The 19809-nt window shown below is 45.9% G+C and overlaps 1 protein-coding gene across 1 annotated transcript; it reads left to right on the forward strand.

The window, feature by feature from the left end:
* Nucleotides 1-310: 310 nt before the first annotated feature.
* TMEM129 (transmembrane protein 129, E3 ubiquitin ligase) lies at nucleotides 311-17519 on the forward strand. Its single transcript, XM_089692272.1, has 4 exons — nucleotides 311-572; nucleotides 2655-3129; nucleotides 8453-8612; nucleotides 16790-17519. Exons 1-4 carry the CDS (start codon nucleotides 368-370, stop codon nucleotides 17036-17038), a joined length of 1089 nt encoding a protein of 362 aa, XP_089548398.1. The 5' UTR covers nucleotides 311-367; the 3' UTR covers nucleotides 17039-17519.
* Nucleotides 17520-19809: the final 2290 nt, after the last annotated feature.

Raw genomic sequence — 19809 nt, forward strand, 5'->3', positions numbered from 1 at the left:
CCCTGCTGGGGAAGCGTCTTGTTCTGCTCAGGTTTGTTGTAGTAGGTCGTTCTGCGCATGTCTGTTCCAGGGAATAGTTTTGTTTTATATATTTTTTTTAACCCGCACGCGGTTATTTGCCAACTGTGTTGTTCCAAACTGATAATTCCATGTGAAAGTTACGTTATTCCTGATTAATATTCTCAGAGGTGTTCATTGATGATACAATGTCCAATCACAGTGCGCCTTAAACTCCTGTCCCCGCCCCCGGACGTCCTTGTGCAATCGGAGCTTTGCGCTACAGGACACGTCCAAAAGACTACAACTTCCGGCATCCTCCGCTCCACTGGCGGAAGTGCGTGTCTGTGGCGAGCTGTGCCCGGCTATAATGGAGAGCCCAGCAGTTACATTCACCTTAGCCTACGTGGTGTTCGCTGTGTGCTTCGTCTTCACCCCCAATGAATTTCATTCGGCCGGGATCACTGTGCAGAACCTGCTGTCCGGCTGGCTGGGCAGTGAGGACCAGTCCTTCATCCAGTACCACATCAAGAGGACCACGGCCACTCTGCTGGTCCATTCCCTGCTGCCATTGGGTGAGCTGCCGCCTGACTTCAGACAAAGGCTACCATGACTGCCTCCCCATGCGTCGTTTGCCCCCAATTCCCCCCCCGAAGGCCCCTCCCGCGCGCGTCCCCCGCCCCCCCCGAAGGCCCCTCCCGCGCGCGTCCCCCGCCCCCCCCGAAGGCCCCTCCCGCGCGCGTCCCCCGCCCCCCCCGAAGGCCCCTCCCGCGCGCGTCCCCCGCCCCCCCCCGAAGGCCCCTCCCGCGCGCGTCCCCCGCCCCCCCCCCGAAGGCCCCTCCCGCGCGCGTCCCCCTCCCAAAGGCCCCCCCCCCCCCCCCGCGCGCGGCTTTTGCCCCCCCCCCGCGCGCGGCTTTTGCCCCCCCCCCGCGCGCGGCTTTTGCCCCCCCCCCCGCGCGCGGCTTTTGCCCCCCCCCCCGCGCGCGGCTTTTGCCCCCCCCCCCCGCGCGGCTTTTGCCCCCCCCCCCCGCGCGGCTTTTGCCCCCCCCCGCGCGCGGCTTTTGCCCCCCCCCCGCGCGCGGCTTTTGCCCCCCCCGATGGCCCCTCCCGCGCGCGGCTTTTGCCCCCCCCCCGATGGCCCCTCCCGCGCGCGGCTTTTGCCCCCCCCGATGGCCCCTCCCGCGCGCGGCTTTTGCCCCCCCCCCCCCCGATGGCCCCTCCCGCGCGCGGCTTTTGCCCCCCCCGATGGCCCCTCCCGCGCGCGGCTTTTGCCCCCCCCGCGCGGCTTTTGCCCCCCCCCGATGGCCCCTCCCGCGCGCGGCTTTTGCCCCCCCCCCCCCCCCGATGGCCCCTCCCGCGCGCGGCTTTTGCCCCCCCCCCCGATGGCCCCTCCCGCGCGCGGCTTTTGCCCCCCCCCGATGGCCCCTCCCGCGCGCGGCTTTTGCCCCCCCCGATGGCCCCTCCCGCGCGCGGCTTTTGCCCCCCCCGATGGCCCCTCCCGCGCGCGGCTTTTGCCCCCCCCCGATGGCCCCTCCCGCGCGCGGCTTTTGCCCCCCCCCCGATGGCCCCTCCCGCGCGCGGCTTTTGCCCCCCCCCGATGGCCCCTCCCGCGCGCGGCTTTTGCCCCCCCCGATGGCCCCTCCCGCGCGCGGCTTTTGCCCCCCCCCGATGGCCCCTCCCGCGCGCGGCTTTTGCCCCCCCCGATGGCCCCTCCCGCGCGCGGCTTTTGCCCCCCCCCCGATGGCCCCTCCCGCGTGTCGTCCGCCCCCCCTCCCCTGATGGCCCCTCCCGCGTGTCATCCGCCCCCCCCGATGGCTCCTCCCGCGTGTCGATCGCCCCCCCTCCCCCGATGGCCCCTCCCGCGCGTCGTCCGCCCTCCCCGATGGCCCCTCCCGCGCGTCGCCTGCCCCCCCGATGGCCCCTCCTGCGCGTTGCCCGCCCCCTAGCTCCCCAATGGCCCCTCCCGCGTGTCGTCCGCCCCCCCCCCCCGATGGCACCTCCCGCGCGTCGTCTGCCCCCCCCGGCGACCCCTTCTGCGCGTCGTCCGCCCCCCCCCCCCCGACGGCCCCTCCCGCGCGTCGTCTGCCCCCCCGACGGCCCCTCCCGCGCTTCGTCTGACCGCCCCCCCCCCGACAACCCCTTCCGCTCGCGGCGTACGCCCCCCCCCCCCGACAACCCCTTCCGCGCGCGTCGTCCGCCCCTCCCCCCCACGCACGTCGTCCGCCCCCCTGATGGTCCCTCCCGCAATCGGCCATGGCCCCCCCCCCCCGCACGTTCCTGTTGTCCACCCCCGATGCCCACCCCCCTGCGCACTAATGTCGTCTGCCCCCAATGGCCCCTCCCACGCACGTCGTCTGCCCACAATGGCCCTTCCCACGCACGTCGTCTTCCCCCAATGGCCCCTCCCATGCACATCATCTGCCCCCAATGGCCCCTCCCGCACACGTCGTCCGCCCCCGATGGCCCCTCCCGCGATCATATCGGTGTCCGCTCCTGATGGTCCCTCCCGCACGTGTCGTCCGCCCCTGATGGCTTCTCCCAATGGCGATGGTCCCTTCACGCATGTGTCATCCGCCCCAATGTGCCCCCACGTATGCCAACTGATGGGCGAATTAAGTCACTGCCAAATATTAACATAACGTTTTTTTTTCCTCCAGGGTATTACATAGGAATGTGTTTTGCAGCTCCAGAGAAACAACTGTATTACTTTTACTTGGCCAGTGAAGGCTGGAAGGTGTTTGCCTTGATTGCGGTTGCCCTTCCCACCTTGACCAGCCTCCTGGCTCTGCATTGGTCACAGAAGAAATGGAGCAATCACCCTCTGGCCAGGACCCTGGCCCATCACACCCTTCCCCAGTCTAACTGGAGATTCGTGGCCTTTTCCATGAACACTGAATTCCGGAGAATTGATAAGTTTGCTACAGGGGTTCCTGGAGCCCGAGTGATTGTGACAGACACCTGGGTGATGAAGGTGACCACTTACAGGGTGTACATAGCCCAGCAACAAGATATTCACCTCACTGTGACTGAGTCTAGACAGCATGAACTCTCCCCGGACTCCAACACCCCCATCCAGTTCATCACAATATGCGTGGCAAGCGTCAACCCCAATGTTCGGCCCTTTGATATCAGGTGATGGAGAAGCTTATTTTCACTGGTTTTGGGATGTTGGCTTCAATCCAGTTCTCTGACAAAAATGGTTACCATAAAGGGATTGTATACTTTTCAAAGTTTTTGTTTATTTGAACTAGGTATTAGTGTAGTTATAGTCCCTATGTTGTTTGTTTGCCCTACCTTGTAATGATGGGTCCACATGTTGTTGCTGCAGTTTGTAGTGTCATGGCTGATAGATTCCCCTGTGTCCATATGTTCATTCACCTAGCTTGTCCCTATTGGCTAAGAGGATGGGAAATGTCTTGTTCCATGCCTCACCATTTCCTCTGTTACATCACAAATGTGGGAGTGCTAATGTGATAAAAGACTGCACAGTGATTTCTCTGTTAAAGCTGAATTCCAGGAATTCAGCTACTTTGTAAAAACTGCAAGAGTACTGTGAGTTAAGTCTAATGAGTTGCCTGCCGCCTTTTAGACTTGTTTCTATTATTCACGCCTGACAGGTTTATTGTTCTCTAGGGAGATAACTTCCATAGCTCCATTGCTCATTGTGAGTCTCAGTTCCATGAAGAGCAGAGTTGCTGGAACTGCTATGCCTCCCACTCCCCTTCCTCTGCCCATTCACAGGAGCCTTTGTACTATGTGAACTCATTCACAAAATGCAAAGGCTTCTGTGAATGGACAGAGGGGGGGGGGCATAGCTGCTCTGTTCGCTTCTCTCTTCTCAAAGCTGGAGTAGTTCCTCCAGGAGTATGATAAACTTGTCACATATAGGTAATAAAGATAAGTCCCAGAGGCAACGTGTATCTGCTTGAAATTAAAATATGCCTTCACTTTTTGCAAAGTTGCTGAATTCCTTGAATTCAGCTTCAACTGTTCTGCTTGCTAGTATTTATGTCAGATCTGATTACTATGTAGCTCTCATTATTATTATAGAGGATTTATATAGCGCCAACAATTTGCGCAGCACTTTACAATATAAGGGAGACAGTACAGCAACAATACATATCAGTACAGAAGGAATAAGAGGAGCTTACAATCTAAAGGAAGGGGGAGGTGATAGCTTTGGGGGATGATCTAGTGGAGGTGATTCAAGTACAGTTCTTAGGTGGAGGTGGGGTAGGCTTCCCTGAAGAAGTGAGTTTTCAAAGATCGCCTAAAGGCAGACAGGGTTGGGGCTGACCGGACATACTGTGGTAGGGAGCTCCAGAGGATGGGAGAGGCTCTGGCGAGTGTGGGAGGAGGTGATGATGGAGCTAGAGAAGAAATCTTGGGAGGAGCGGAGCGGGCGATTTTGACGATATCTGCGGATGAGGTTGGTGATGTGGCTAGGGGCAGTGTTGTGGATGGCTGTGGTTAGTATTTTGAATTTTATACGTTGGGTTAGTGGAAGCCAGTGGAGGGATTGGCAGAGAGGGGCAGCAGTCGCTGATCGGTTGGTAAGGTGTTTGAGTCTAGCAACAGCATTCATAATAGACTGAAGGGGGGATAGCCTGTGTAACGGTAGACCAGTGAGGAGGGAGTCGCAGTAATCGAGGCGGGATATAACCAAGGCGTGGATGAGTTGTTTTGTGGTGTCATTGGTCAGGAAGGGGCGGATTTTGGAAATGTTCCGGAGGTTGAGGCGGCAGGATTTAGCCAGTAAGTGGATGTGGGGCCCAAAGGAGAGGTCAGAGTCTAGGATTACGCCTAGCACCCTGGCATGAGGAGAAGGACCAATGGTTGTGCTGTTGATCTTAATGGTAAAGTCATGAGTGGGGGATCGGGGGGGGGGGAATATTACAAGCTCAGTTTTGGAAAGATTGAGTTTAATGTAGTGATGTGACATCCATGCTGATATGTCGCTTAGTAGATTTGTGATACGTGAGGAGATTGAGGGGGTGAGCTGGGGAGTAAAGAGATAGATCTGGGTGTCATCAGCAATGAGGTGGTATTGGAAGCCATGGGAGGTTATCAGTTGGCCCAGGGAGGAGGTATAGAGAGAGAAAAGGAGGGGCCCAAGGACAGAACCTTGGGGTACCCCAACAGAAAGAGGGAGAGGAGTGGAGGAGGAGTTGTATGTGATGCTGAAATGCACTGAGAAAGTAAGAGGAGAACCAGGAGAGAGCGGAGTCATGGAGGCCAAGGGAGTGGAGTTTACTGAGGAGGAGTGGGTGGTCGACTGTGTCAAAGGAAAGGTCTAGGAGTATGAGTACGGAGTAATGGCCATTGGTTATAGCAGTTAGGAGGTCGTTAGTGAGTTTTAGTACCGCATGTTCAGTGGAATGTTGTGGGCGGAAGCCAGACTGTAGGGGATCAAGAAGGTTGTTGTCGGTTTCATCTGCAGAACACTGGACTGAGAGACCCAGGGATTGTGGGATATTTATTTTCTTCATAGAAAGTGTCAGTTCTCACACCACAGACAGAGATCATGTATTAACATGTGCAGTGCCATGCCTCATTTTTTTTACACAAACATAAATTTCTAGGGATGCACCGAAATGTTTCAGCCGAAAACACTTCTTTTGGCCGTTGGCCTAAATGAAAAAAAGCACCGATACAGGTGCTGAAAAAACCCTGCCACCGCCACTCGGTAGTTCTCAGCCTTACCTGAGAAACCGGCGATCCCGGTGCTGGGCATAGAGATGAGTGGAGGAAAGATGGCCACCACTAATCTCTATGCCCTTGGAGGACCGGAGCAATGTCACTTCCCATTCCGGCACTAGATCAATGCTTTTTTTTGCTCCAATGCTTTACATTGTAGAGGAGAGATGTGGGGTCTTATTGACCCCATGTCTCTCCATAAAGAGGAACTGTCACTAATTATTCCTATTACAAGGGATGCATGCATTTCTTGTGATAAGAATAAAAGTGATTACAATTTTTTTTTAAACGGACGGTGCAAAAAAAGAAAATTAAATACAATTTTTAAACAAAGTTTCAATAATAATAATTCTTGCGCTAGAACTCCTCTGTAACTTTACATTGCTAACCTGTAGAAACTTTTAAAGCATCACCCATGGAGATTTTTAAGTACCGCAGTTTCACACCATTCCACGAGCGTGCGCAATTTTAAAGCGTGACATGTTGGGTATCTATTTACTCGCCGTAACATCCTCTTTCATATTTTACAAAAAATTGGGCTATATATTGTTTTTTTTTTTTTTTTGTTTTTTTATCAGTGTATTTTTTCCAAAAATTATAAATTCATTTTTAAAAACTTTTCGGTTTCGGTTTTTGGCCAAGTGCATTTTGAATTTTCAGTTTCGGCACCAGAATTTTCATTTTGGTGCACTACTAGAAATTTCTGACACATGAATGTGCAGATTTAATCTACTACAGGCTGTGCATACAGAGCAGAAAATGATATCAAGAAACTACATGATCAATGCACATCCTATTCAGGTGAAAAATGCAAGGTGCAGGTAGGAAGGACCCCTCCCCAGGGGACCCAGTGCATATCACACTTAGTGCCATTCATATCTATTCAGGGAGTTTCAAATAAAATACCATTTTTATTTCTGGTAGTTCTGGCTGCAGCTCCACCCCAGGCTGAAGCCCAAATTATGGGAGTTTGTATGGGGAAGTTACAGCCTTCCAGCGGGAGCTATTCGATCACGCTGCTTAGCAACCTCTGCACAGGACTGAATGGGGCCAAGTGTGATGTGCAGTGCTTCCTGTAGGGGATTTGACAAGCGTTTTCATCTTGTGGCGAGACTTTTTTTCTTTAAATATACCATTGACAGCATTTTGTTATACAGTACCTGTTTGATAAGTGCAAACCAATCCAGTAGGTTTTGTCAGCAGTCTTGTCACCTGATTTCTTGTGCTCTCTGCCTGTGCCGCACCTTTATCAGTTACACTGTTCCTAGTTATCTCTGAGGACTACAGTACCCTGCCCATATTATGGAGAAAAGGACAGTAGCAGATCTCTGTAGGCCTGTCTGATGACAACTGTTTTCTACATAGATACAGAGGACTTAAAGTGGAAGTTCAGTCAAAAGCTAACTAAGCTTAAACCTACTCCCACCTCCATACTAAGACCTATGCTAACCACCCTGTAAAGGAAAGATGCCCGTACTTACCTAATATAAGGGTGCTGCAGGCCAGTCACGTGATCTCCCCAGAGGCTGGCTTCAGAGAAGATGGCAGAGCCTGGGCAGTGAGATCACCCATAGACTTACTATGGGGCATCCGTTGTGCACTGCCCCTCCTCTCCCCTGCAGCCAGTGTTGGCACCCGACCACGAGAATGAACCTCAGCGCCCTTAGGTTATGTAAATTTTATGCATCTTTCCTTTACAGGGTAATTAGCATAGGGCTTAGAATGGGGGTCAGCGTATATGTAGGCTTTATGTGGAACTTTTAGGTCCAAACATTATAAAGGGCAAACAGGCAGGAATTTTACCACAGCTTTGAGGTGAGCGCATAATAAAATCACACTGCACGTGGATTATGGGAGCGGCATTGCAGCATCATAATTTAAACTGAAAGAGGACTGTCTATGAGCAGTTTTTCATATATATTGTTTTTATCGCTATCACTATTTACTATTGTCACCAGCACAGTATGCGGTATTTATTTATGATGTTATAAGCAGAAGATAATTGTATTTTATACACTAGATATACTGTAAGTATATATATCATTTTATTATTTTTTCTTTTTTTTTTTTTTTTTCTTTGGATTGTCATTTGAAATAGTGAATATTGTAATTATTTGTACACAGGAGCACGGCACAATTTATATATTTAATTTTCTCACAGAACACTGTCTAATGAGTAGGTGTGAGTGCCAGTGAACCACAGGTGTATCATATATTGTGTTTTGTTTTGTTTGTCAAATTAATTAATGGTAATAGTTTAGACAAACACCATAGTAGCTCACAAGTACACTCATTTATTTTTTTGGCATTGCATGCCATTATTAAGCGTGTGATCTACCAGAACCCCCAGATCCTTCTCCACCATTGATTCCCCCAGTTGTACCCCCCCTAGTATGTATGATGCATGCAGATTCTTAGCCCCCAAGTGCAGAACCTTACATTTATCGACATTAAACCTCATTTGCCACATAGTTGCCCAATTACACAGTGCATTGAGGTCGGTTTGTAAGTTGGAGACATCCTGTAAGGACGTTATTCCACTGCACAGCTTGGTGTCATCTGCAAAGACTGAAATGGGATTTGACTTTTTTAAAGGGGGATTTTCCTGTCCCATAGACTTGTATGGAATAGCAAAATCCATCTGCAGTGTACAAAGACCCATCAGTACAGACCCTAAAACTTTCAGGAGACACATAAATAATAATAATGTACAATGTGGAGGTTCAGAGAATGTAATTCTATCCTTTTGTGCTTGCAGGTTAAACTCTACAGAATATGGCGAGCTGAAGGAGAAGCTCCACGCCCCCATCCGAAATGCAGCCAATGTTGTGATCCATCAGACACTGAGCGACTTGTTCCTGGAAACTTTCAGATCTCTCGTAGAAGCCAATAGTTTCTATGAGCTGCCCAGCAATCAGGTTAGTTAATATCACAAAAATGTTTCTAGAACCATGTCATTCAAAAAGGCACTGCAAAGCCTCTGGAGCAGGGCAGGGTGTCCATAGTATGACTGTGCATTGTCGCTGCTAACCGCTAATTGATTACACACCTTGTAACGTGACAGTAACTTGCCACATGGATAGTCAAAATGTGTCAGAATCATGAATAGTTAATCTGGAGCTCCAGGGAAACTGCAAAACACACAGCTCATGTCTGCCGGATATTTTGCTTTAGTGGACTGCATCACATTGGTAGTAATTGCAAGTTCCAGTGACCCATGTAGTAATGGAATTCTAGTTACAAATGCTGGGAACTGCAGGTTAGTAGCTTGCAATGCTGGATGCAGTGGTGTGCTCCAGTCAGGGTGGATTTGATTTAAATCACTAGTCAGTAAGGCTTGATTTAAATCCTAGTTTTCTACATAAAGACTAATTCTTGCTGGTATAACTTTAATATACAAGTAGATGAAGATTTTTAGAATAACAACTTTTCATATTAGTTTTTTTATCCCCAGTTTAATATATTTGGACAACTTTTCTGTTGTATTTAGGAGAAAAATAATAATTACCTTAATAATAACAATTTAAATAGATTTATTAACTGAAACAATAACATTCCAGCATATGTGATTTGCTTAAACATCCATGTTTGTTAACTAATTTGGCTAAACAAAATCTATATATTTTAAGAAACTTAGACTGTCAGCCCCTTCCTCCTCACACTGTCAGCCCCTCCCTCCTCACACTGTCAGCCCCTCCCTCCTCACAATGTCAGCCCCTCCCTCCTCGCACTGTCAGCCCCTCCCTCCTCACACTTAGTTTCACTTTCTTCTTGTGCAGATCTATTCCACTCCAAACAATCAGAAAAATATTGTTTCTATTCTATTCACTGAACTTCTTGAACCTTGGCAGTGAAGGGGTTGATTCTGTATTCATAGGTTTGTAGAAGTTAGGATGAAGGTCTTTTTCTTAACTCTGTTCATGTTATAACATTTTTGCTGTGAAGAAGAGGCATGTGATCTCCGCTGAGTCAAATTCAGTTTTGAGAACTGCAAAGTAAACCAATCATCTGTGATAATATCTTGTAGGCAGAGAAACTGCCCAATAATGTTACAAAAACCTCTGGAAGAGCATGACATTGTGAATGGATTCATGGAATTTATTTACCAAAAAAATTAAACATATACAGCCTTATTCTGCATAATTAAAAAACTAATCTTTATTTCATGATGGAATAACCTTTGGGTGGTAATATATTTTCTTTAAAAAGCATTTTATTTTAAAAAATCCGATTTAAATTAAAAAAAAACGATTTAAATCAAAAAAATTTTTTGATTTTTTAAAAAAAAATCATTGATTTTTATCCACCCTGGCTCCAGTGCTGGACAAATCCTAGACTGCGGCTTGCATGGGACGGGGGATATGCATCCAGAGTTGACTGTAATATTGTAAATACTGTATGCCACTGTTTGGAGGTATTGCCACCTATTTTAAGACATTTTTGAGTATAGTGCAAAAGTAAATCAGTTGCTTGTCCATCAAGAGGAAGCCGGCAACACAATGGTATCTCAGAGCTAAAAGTGGTTATAAAGCCTAAACATTTTTACCTTATTGCATTCCTTGCATTAAGATGATAATGTTTAGGCATCAGTATCTCCCTCTCAACACCCCCCTTATCTAAGCTCTCATTCGATTCAGCGATGTGCCCATCTGCAGCTCTTCTCTGGTCTCACTGGTTTTGCAGAGGCATTGGGAGCCATTGCTGTCAAAGCTGAGGAGGAAACGAGGCGGGGCCGAGTCCTGCTGTCTGTGTCAATAGAAGCAGACAGCGAGGCTTGGGAACAAGCCTGCACAAGCGCCCCCATAAGAAGATGCTTGCTATGGGGCACTCGTTTGAGGGTTGGAGCCAGGAGTTCCAGTGGGGGACCTGAGAAGAGGAGGTTCGGGGCCGCCCAGGTAAGTATAACATGTTTGTAATTACTTAAATTTTTAATCTAACTTCACATTTCAGCTAAGCAGCCTTACTTACACGTTAGCCTCCTTATGTGCTGGATTTTACCATGCAGCTAAATAAAGGTGTTACTAAGCCCACAACAGTAAAATCAGTCTGTATATGCAGTAAAGCATGCTTGTTATACTCACTGTGGAACCTAAGAGATTAATCCTCTGCATTGTTTAAAAAACTTGTTTGATCCTGACTTCTCTGCTCCTCCTCTTGTTCAGATATCCACGTCTTATCTCCTGATAAGACAGACTGAATGGTAGCCATTCTGCACATGCTCCGTTTAGTGTGTATTTCTAGAGAGGTTTTTTTTTTCTTGGGAGAGTGCATGTGATCAGCACAGGGCCAATCGGCACTGTCCAGATAGAGGTCAGGGGTTCTGCATCCTCCTAGAGCAGTAAGAAAACTCCTACAAGCTTTAACCAGTGCTCTGCTACACTGATAGAAGTCACAAGACTGCTCTAACTGCTGATGAGAAAAGGTATTTAGCAGTTTATATTTACTAATAAATTGTGTACTGTGGGAGACCAGATAGTGAATGCAGGGTCCGGGGAGATCAGATATAGTGAATGCAGGGTCCGGGAGACCAGATCTAGTGAATGCAGGGTCTGGGGAGACCAGATCTAGTGAATGCAGGGTCCGGGGAGACCAGATCTAGTGAATGCAGGGTCCGGGGAGACCAGATATAGTGAATGCAGGGTCCAGGGGAGACCAGATATAGTGAATGCAGGGTCTGGGGGAGACCAGATATAGCGAATGCAGGGTCCGGGGGAGACCAGATATAGTGAATGCAGGGTCCGGGGAGACCAGATATAGTGAATGCAGGGTCCGGGGAGACCAGATATAGTGAATGCAGGGTCCAGGGAGACCAGATATAGTGAATGCAGGGTCCGGGGAGACCAGATATAGTGAATGCAGGGTCCGGGGAGACCAGATATAGTGAATGCAGGGTCCGGGGAGACCAGATATAGTGAATGCAGGGTCCGGGGAGACCAGATATAGTGAATGCAGGGTCCGGGGAGACCAGATATAGTGAATGCAGGGTCCGGGGAGACCAGATATAGTGAATGCAGGGTCCGGGGAGACCAGATATAGTGAATGCAGGGTCCGGGGAGACCAGATATAGTGAATGCAGGGTCCGGGGAGACCAGATATAGTGAATGCAGGGTCCGGGGAGACCAGATATAGTGAATGCAGGGTCCGGGGAGACTGGATATAGTGAATGCAGGGTCCTGGGAGACCGGATATAGTGAATGCAGGGTCCGGGGAGACCAGATCTAGTGAATGCAGGGTCCTGGGAGACCGGATATAGTGAATGCAGGGTCCGGGGAGCCCAGATATAGTGAATGCAGAGTCCAGGGAGACCAGATATAGTGAATGCAGGGTCTGGGAGACCGGATATAGTGAATGCAGGGTCCGGGGAGCCCAGATATAGTGAATGCAGAGTCCAGGGAGACCAGATATAGTGAATGCAGGGTCTGGGAGACCGGATATAGTGAATGCAGGGTCCTGGGTTTAGAAACACTTTAAGCTTTGATATGTCATTGTGTTGCCGGCTTCCTCTTGTTGATCAGCAGTGTGAGAGTTAACATACACTCCTGCCAGAGCACTAGTGTTTCCAGTCCAACAAGAATAGAGAGGTAGAGCACCTTCTGTCTTTCTACAAACAATCAAAAATGGAAAAATCAATACAAGAGACATAACTTACAGTCAGTAGGATGTGTCCCTTGTGCTGATTTCTCTGCTGTTACTAGTAATCTTCCTCTGTCCTGCCCTCACCCCTCCGCCATAATCTTCTGGTGCAGTGGTGGTTAGTACTACTAATGGGCTGTCACAGGATCTCATCAAGAGATTTGGCTATGCCTGCCTATGCAGACTTTCTGAAAGCCTGTATTGGCTGTAGACAATTGTATGTCATGTGGCAATGCCCAGGCCTCCTAAAGGGAATCTGGGTATTGCAGCGGCCAGTGGAGACGTGGACTATGTGTAAGTGAACATCCTGTGAAGGGGGTTCTGTTGGCACATTATAAAGCAAGAGATATGTGATCCCAGCTAGGCTATAGCCATTTGTTAAGTTGTCTCATTTTTCTACAGTTTTGTTTTAAACCTCATGTAGTGACTTTCTGAACCTAGAATTAGGGTGACTTTATGATTGTTGTTGAAATCACAAGAACCTACCACTCATGGCAATTTATAGTAAAGTCAGCATGTTGTTGGAAACACCTGCTCAGTTTGGAACATGAAAGGAAATGAGTCAACAAGCTGCAAATGTCAGCTTGCATTCCTCTGCTTTGTCCCTTTTTGGCCCCAGGCAGTAATAGGAGTAGCCTGTCACCAGAACACATATTCGAAAGCCATTGTAGGCCATAACATTTGTTTAGTTTTATGGCTAATACAAAGGATTTGTTTGATAATTTACATATAAAAATGAAACAACAATAGATTCCAGTGCAATAGCCCTATGTATCCCTTTCCTTCCCTGTCCAATATCCCTCCAACCTACCTATCTAGGGTGTCACATCTTTATCCATCATAATGGGGGACATTTTTAGTGAAGGGGGTATTGGAGGGTACAAATAGGTTGGGTAGGTAGTTCGGGGGAGGAGGGATCAGTGACATTGGACAGGGAAGGGAGGGGATACATAGGGCTATTGCACTGGAATCAATTTTTCATTAATTTTTATATGCAAATTATCAAATAAATCTTTTGCATTAGACATAGAAGGTGTCAGATCTGTACATTTTTTGGGACTTGGTTCATGGTGACTTTTGGAGACACCTCGCCAAGATTTTGGCATACACACAGAAATACTGCTACTCCCTGGTTATCTTTGTATTGTTTTCTTCATAACACTTGTCTACCCCATACATTGCTAAGGGATTGAGTATTTAAAAGGCAGCTTAAAAAGAAAGTGTTAGCAATTGGGAATAAAAATAGCATTTTACATTTTTTTTTCTTCAGATAAATATAAATAACTGCATAGCAATATTTCTTTTTCCTCTAAGCCTGGTTGATCTTTGTAATCTGGCTCCTTTTCTCATGCGATCACTACCTACTTGTTGCTGAAAAAGCTCCTTTATAGAGTTCATTAGCTCAAGCTGAAATTTATGTTTTAATCTGTTTAAGTTTTGCATGAGCACAGAAAAGGAGTAGATAAACAATTTACAAAATCAAAAAGTTCTTTTAAAAAAGAAGGTACAGTAAACATCCACTGTCATTGCATTGATAAGGCTCAGAACCGATATTAGCAATCCCCAGCCACATAGGGCCTAGAAGTAGAATGAAGAGCTTTTTGGTCTTCGACCCAGCTCACCAAACTGTTCTCAGGTAGTAGGGCTTTTCATATGGCAGGAAATACAAAACTAAGTTACAAACATTACTGGTAAAGCCGGCCATAGATGGATTGAATCTCAGCCAGTTCAGCAGCGACCGGACGAGATTCAATCCATCTATGGGCAGACTGGTTGTACCCAAGTAGATCCATTCATCGATTTGGGTACAAACACCATTTCAGACTTTTAGCAAGCGATTATTGCCAGCTGCTATAGCCACTAGCAATAATCATTGTGTCCTTCCAGAAGAGACAGCTGCTTGTGTTTAAAACTGTGTTGATGGGGAAATTGAGCGATCTTCTTTCCTGCAACCCATAATCTATGGCCTGCCTAAATAATAGGAGACTTGGATTAGTTCCTAGGAAGCACCATCCTCTTGAGTCAGCAATGTTCTTTAATAATGCAGCTTTTGGAGTCTACTAGGGTAGGGAGCATGGTGAAATTTAAACACACACGTGAATGACAAATCCTCCCCCTTCCAAGGTTTTAGGAACATTTTGCTTGTGTGAAAGTAGAGGGTATGGCTGGCTATACATGATACAATTTTCCTTTAGGTTTATCAAAGCCATATAATATGGGGTCAAACCTAAACACTTTTTCAATTTGTATGCAATCAGGCAGGCCCTTGTACTACATAGTTGAAGGTAAATCTAATGGAAATTGAACAAGAAAATTGTATAATGTATGGCTAGCCTAACATGCATTGAGTTAAAGCAGCCCACTCATTTGAACACTATGCCAATGCACTCAAATCATTTGAATCAGCTGACAACACCACGATGGACCAGAAATTTGACGTGCACCATGTTGAAAATGTATAGCATTGCAGCACATTCGTGCATGCAAGATATGTTGCTTTTATGCACATCACCATAACACACACATACGTATATATATATTACTGTATATACTGTGTGTGTGTGTATATATATATATATATATATACACACATACACACTTCCTGGTTGCGCTTTATGTCTACAGCAATGGTTTGCTCTAGATCAGGGGTCTCCAAACGTTTCAAGAAAAAGGGCCAGTTTACTGTTCTTCAGACTTTAGATGGGCCGGATTGTGTCCAGTGGGGGTATTAAATGTCCCAGGCCCAGCATCGGTGAGAATAAACATGACCTCAGGGTTTGTGGTCAGTAGAATGAGGAGTAGTGCCCCATCATTGGTGTTAGTGGGAGGAAACGTTCCCCATCATTGGTGTCAGTGGGAGGAATAGTACCCCATTATGGGTATCAGTGGGAGGAATAGTGTCTCATCATTGGTGTAAGTGGGAGGAATAGTGCCCCATCATTGGTGTAAGTGGGAGGAATAGTGCCCCATCATTGGTGTCAGTGGGAGGAATAGTGCCCCATCATTGGTGTCAGTGGGAGGAACAGTGCCCCATCATTGGTGTGAGTGGCAGTGGCAGGAATAGTACCTCATATCAATGGAAGGAAAAGTACCCCAAGGGCCGGATAATGGCCAGCAGTTTGGAGACCACTGCTCCAAATGGTTGTGGTGGTTAATATGTCATTTCTATAATTTAAAATAAAGTTTAGGACCAGATTTTTTTTTTTGCATAATAAATTGGCCACAATAAAAATGAACATATCTGCATGTGTTTAAAAAATGACCCGTACCACATCTAAGTTCTGCCACAGTTATGAAGTTGAATTTCATCTTTAAAATAGAGGTTTCTTCAGGTGCAGTGCAATAGAAAACAGAGGCAGACAGTCACTATTTGGCCGTACGATTACGGAAAACTACAATTGTTGATTTGGTTGCAAAACAGACCCAAAAATTAATTCTGACATATTTGCACACAAAATGCAATCTGCTGATCTGAGGCACAGTTGCATTGATAAGACCAGCTTCACACTGGTGCACTGTGGTTCGGTCACGCGGGTGTATCCGTGGTTTTAGCACATCTTAGCCATGGTCCCATAGGCTTTCTATTATGTTGCACATTTTTGGCACGTTTTCTGAAAGTACACCAAAAGTCCTACATGCTGCATCCTTGGTGCACTTTTAAAAACATGGCAAAAACACGCAACCTAATAGTCTATGGGACCGCGGGTAAAGCGCACAAAAACTGCAAGTGCATCTGTGCTGCAGCCTAACTGCAGTACAGCACTGTGAAGCCACATATTCTCAAAGCCTCTTTAAAGTGGAACTGAAGTCTACTAATAAATAAGTGTGAGCAGGCAGGCTGTTATAAAACAAATCCTATTTTTGCATAAATAAACCTACCTGCCTACTCACAGTTGTCTGTAGAATTTACCGGGATGACTACACTCCTGTACATGCACAAAAGTGATGTTATCCTGCGCCGGCCAATCAAGATGACCCAAGACCATCACCAAGAAGAAACCGGGGAAACATTGCCAGTGAGGGACCTCATGGGAATTGGACCATTGAAGCATAGGTTAATATCGTTGAGTTTAGTCTTAAAAGAAAGTGAATGGCAGTTGGACAGGAATTCAGCTGACTGACCTCAGGGACCTGAACTGGTCAATGCCTCCCAGATAACAAACACTTTTGTCAGGCCCATTGAGCATGGCCGGAAAGACGTGCTGCAGACACCTCCAACACAGGGGGATACAACTGGATTGGATATGATTCTCTAACCTGGCTGATTGCTGTTTTCCCTCGATGAGCCAGGCCAGGGTTGCCAGCAAATGCCCTATATACATTAGACCTGAATTGGCTGAATCGAGAGATTGTCATCTGATGTTTAGGCTTGATTGTCATAGCTACTACTTCCTGTTCCATAATTACTTAGATAAATGGGCTTAGTTATGTGTTAATGACATGCGTATTTTGTTCTTCACAGGAGCTGGAGCCCTGTATTGGCTGCATGCAGACCAGTGCCAACATCAAGCTCGTCAAGAATTGCCATGAGCCCGATGAGGGAGAGTGCCAACAGTGTTACTGCCGACCCATGTGGTGCCTTACTTGCATGGGAAAGTGGTTTGCTAGTCGTCAGGACCAGCAACATCCAGAGACCTGGCTGTCCAGCCTAGTGCCTTGTCCTACTTGCCGAGCCAGATTCTGTATTGTGGATGTGTGCATCGTACGGTGAATCTGCTGACTATTCTAGATTTAGACTGAAGACTTTTTCTATAGACTAAAGTGTTCTAATAGTTTCCTAAACCTGGGAGACCCCTAGCAGACCCACCATGTTACAGTCGGTCCTGGGACTCCATATATGGCCACATAGAGGTTGTATTATTCCATGCTATGGAACCAAGCCAGAGCAGCATTATGGATATTCCTTTTTTTTTTTCAGCAGTCACTGGGCAATGCCTGGTGCCATGTCCGTTTAAAAAAAATTGTGGTGATATCTCAATTCAACCTATAACTGACATTCTTTTTGTGGGATGAGCCATGGGTGTTGGGTCACACGTACCCTTCAGACACTCTCCAGTGGTGGGATCTCATTACAAAAATTATATATAAACACCTTTTCTTTATACAAAATCAAATAGCCATACAAAATGTCCCCAATGTCTTCAATCACCATATGCAATTCCACAAAATAAAGTCTTTTTCTTCTTTCAAAATGAATCTCTCTCTTAGTTCGTGAAGTTTCCAATGATCATAAACCTCAAAAAAACAAAACTCCAAATAGTGTCATACCCTTTATAAAATATGTGCCACTCACTGTGAGTCATGCAAAACACATAACTAGTGCAAAACAAACAAAAAACAAAAAAAAATTATGTATATATATATATATTATATACACATATATATCCAAACGTGAAAACACTCCAATTGTGTCCACTACAGCAAATCAGTGATTCACTCAAATAATGTGTATAACCACACTATATCCAAAAACAGTGATCACCTTAACCCATGAAATCACAATATAACACTCAAACTCTGTAACAGTGAATAATTACCCTATATATATATATATATATATATATATATCAGAAGGGCATATCATAAGCTAGGATGACATCTTTCTTCAGGATCCAACTCCGTTCTCAGATTTCTCCTCCATTTCCCTCATAAATGAATCCACAATTAAATATGGTGGGTAAAATATAATACAAATTTATTCAGCAACTTACATTTAAGATTGGAGAAAACAGCTCCTCATAGCAAAGACAATTCCACTCTGTGTTTGTGAAGCAAGGGAACAACCACATGTTCCCACTTCCAAAATGGCCGCGATTGCACTTCCGGTGAACTTGCTATGAGGAGTTGTTTTCTACAATCTTAAATGTAAGTTGCTGAATAAATTAGTATATTTTACCCACCATATCTAATTGTGGATTCATTTATGAGGGAAATGGAGGAGAAATCTGAGAACTGAGTTGGATCCTGAAGAAAGATGTCATCCTAGCTTATGATATGCCCTTCTGATATATATATATATATATATATATATATATATATATATATAGGGTCATTATTCACTGTTACACGAGTTTGAGTGTTATATTGTGATTTCATGGGCTTAAGGTGATCACTGTTTTTGGATATAGTGTGGTTATACACATTATTTGAGTGATTTACTGATTTGCTGTAGTGGACACAATTGGAGTGTTTTCACGTTTGGAGGATTTGGATATATATGTGTCAGGGGCGGACTGACAACTCATGGGGCCCCCGGGCAATAGGGGATCTTGGGGCCCCTGTGCCTATGAAAAAGGTACCAGGGGCATCTCATGGGGCCCCCTACTGACCCCGGGCCCTCGGGCAGTGCCCAACTTTCCAAATGGTCAGTCCGCCCCTGATATGTGTATATAATATATATATACATTTTTCTTTTTTTTGTTTGTTTGTTTTGCACTAGTTTTGTGTTTTGCATGACTCACAGTGAGTGGCACATATTTTAAAGGGTATGACACTATTTTGAGTTTTGTTTTTTTTTGAGGTTTATGATCATTGGAAACTTCACGAACTAAGAGAGAGATTCATTTTGAAAGAAGAAAAAGACTTTATTTTGTGGAATTGCATATGGTGATTGAAGACATTGGGGACATTTTGTATAGCTATTTGATTTTGTATAAAGAAAAGGTGTTTATATATAATTTTTGATTAACTTTCAAGGGTGGAAGTGAATAACTTTTCTTCAAGAGTGTGATTTATATAGTTAGTTTTGAGCTGATAGATAAGTATAGGGATCTCATTACAGGTTCCCCAGCGCCTCTATATTTCTGTAACCAGAGCAGGACAGACTTTACTTTGCCAAGCAACATATCACTGGCTATCCGAGGGGCAAACCTGGAATTCCATCATTGGGATCTCACCACTGGAGACTTTAAGAAATATGAGAAAGCAGTAAATGATTGAAAAGATTAAATTGTGCCTTCATATTTCTGTTTTAGGTGGACATTTACTTTTTAGAAAGGATCTTCTAGTAAATTTGAATAATCATTTTAGAATCTTTTCATTGTTGAAATACTTGCCCTGAAGGTAAAAACTAGTTTTTCCTAAATCAGTGCAGGTTTTTTGAAAGGTAGTCGACTGGCAAGTTTTTGCTCACACACAGCAGTATTGGGCCACAGCCAGCCTCCTTGTCCTGCTGTGAGGCCAAAGCCTAATGGAGCATTGAGCAGTGCACTCATATCAAGCACATTCAAATCTTCCATTTGTATTAATTACTTTTAGGCTTTGTCTGGAGTTCTGTTCTGGGTTTTACCACTAGTTTTATATAATGGGAAAAAATCTACTGGCTCAGTAATTTCTGGTCTACACTGGATTTACCATGCTTGCAGTATAAATAACAGGTAGATTCTTTTATAAGTATTTCTTTAATTGGCATCTGCTGTGACTTCATCAAGTAGCAGCAAATATGTGGTAATGTGGGATAACCTGAATATGCATCTTTGAGAG

Source organism: Staurois parvus, unplaced genomic scaffold (assembly GCF_062004578.1).
Source record: "Staurois parvus isolate SC_StPar_1 unplaced genomic scaffold, SC_StPar_1.0 ptg000581l, whole genome shotgun sequence".
Classification (NCBI taxonomy): Eukaryota; Metazoa; Chordata; class Amphibia; order Anura; family Ranidae; genus Staurois; species Staurois parvus.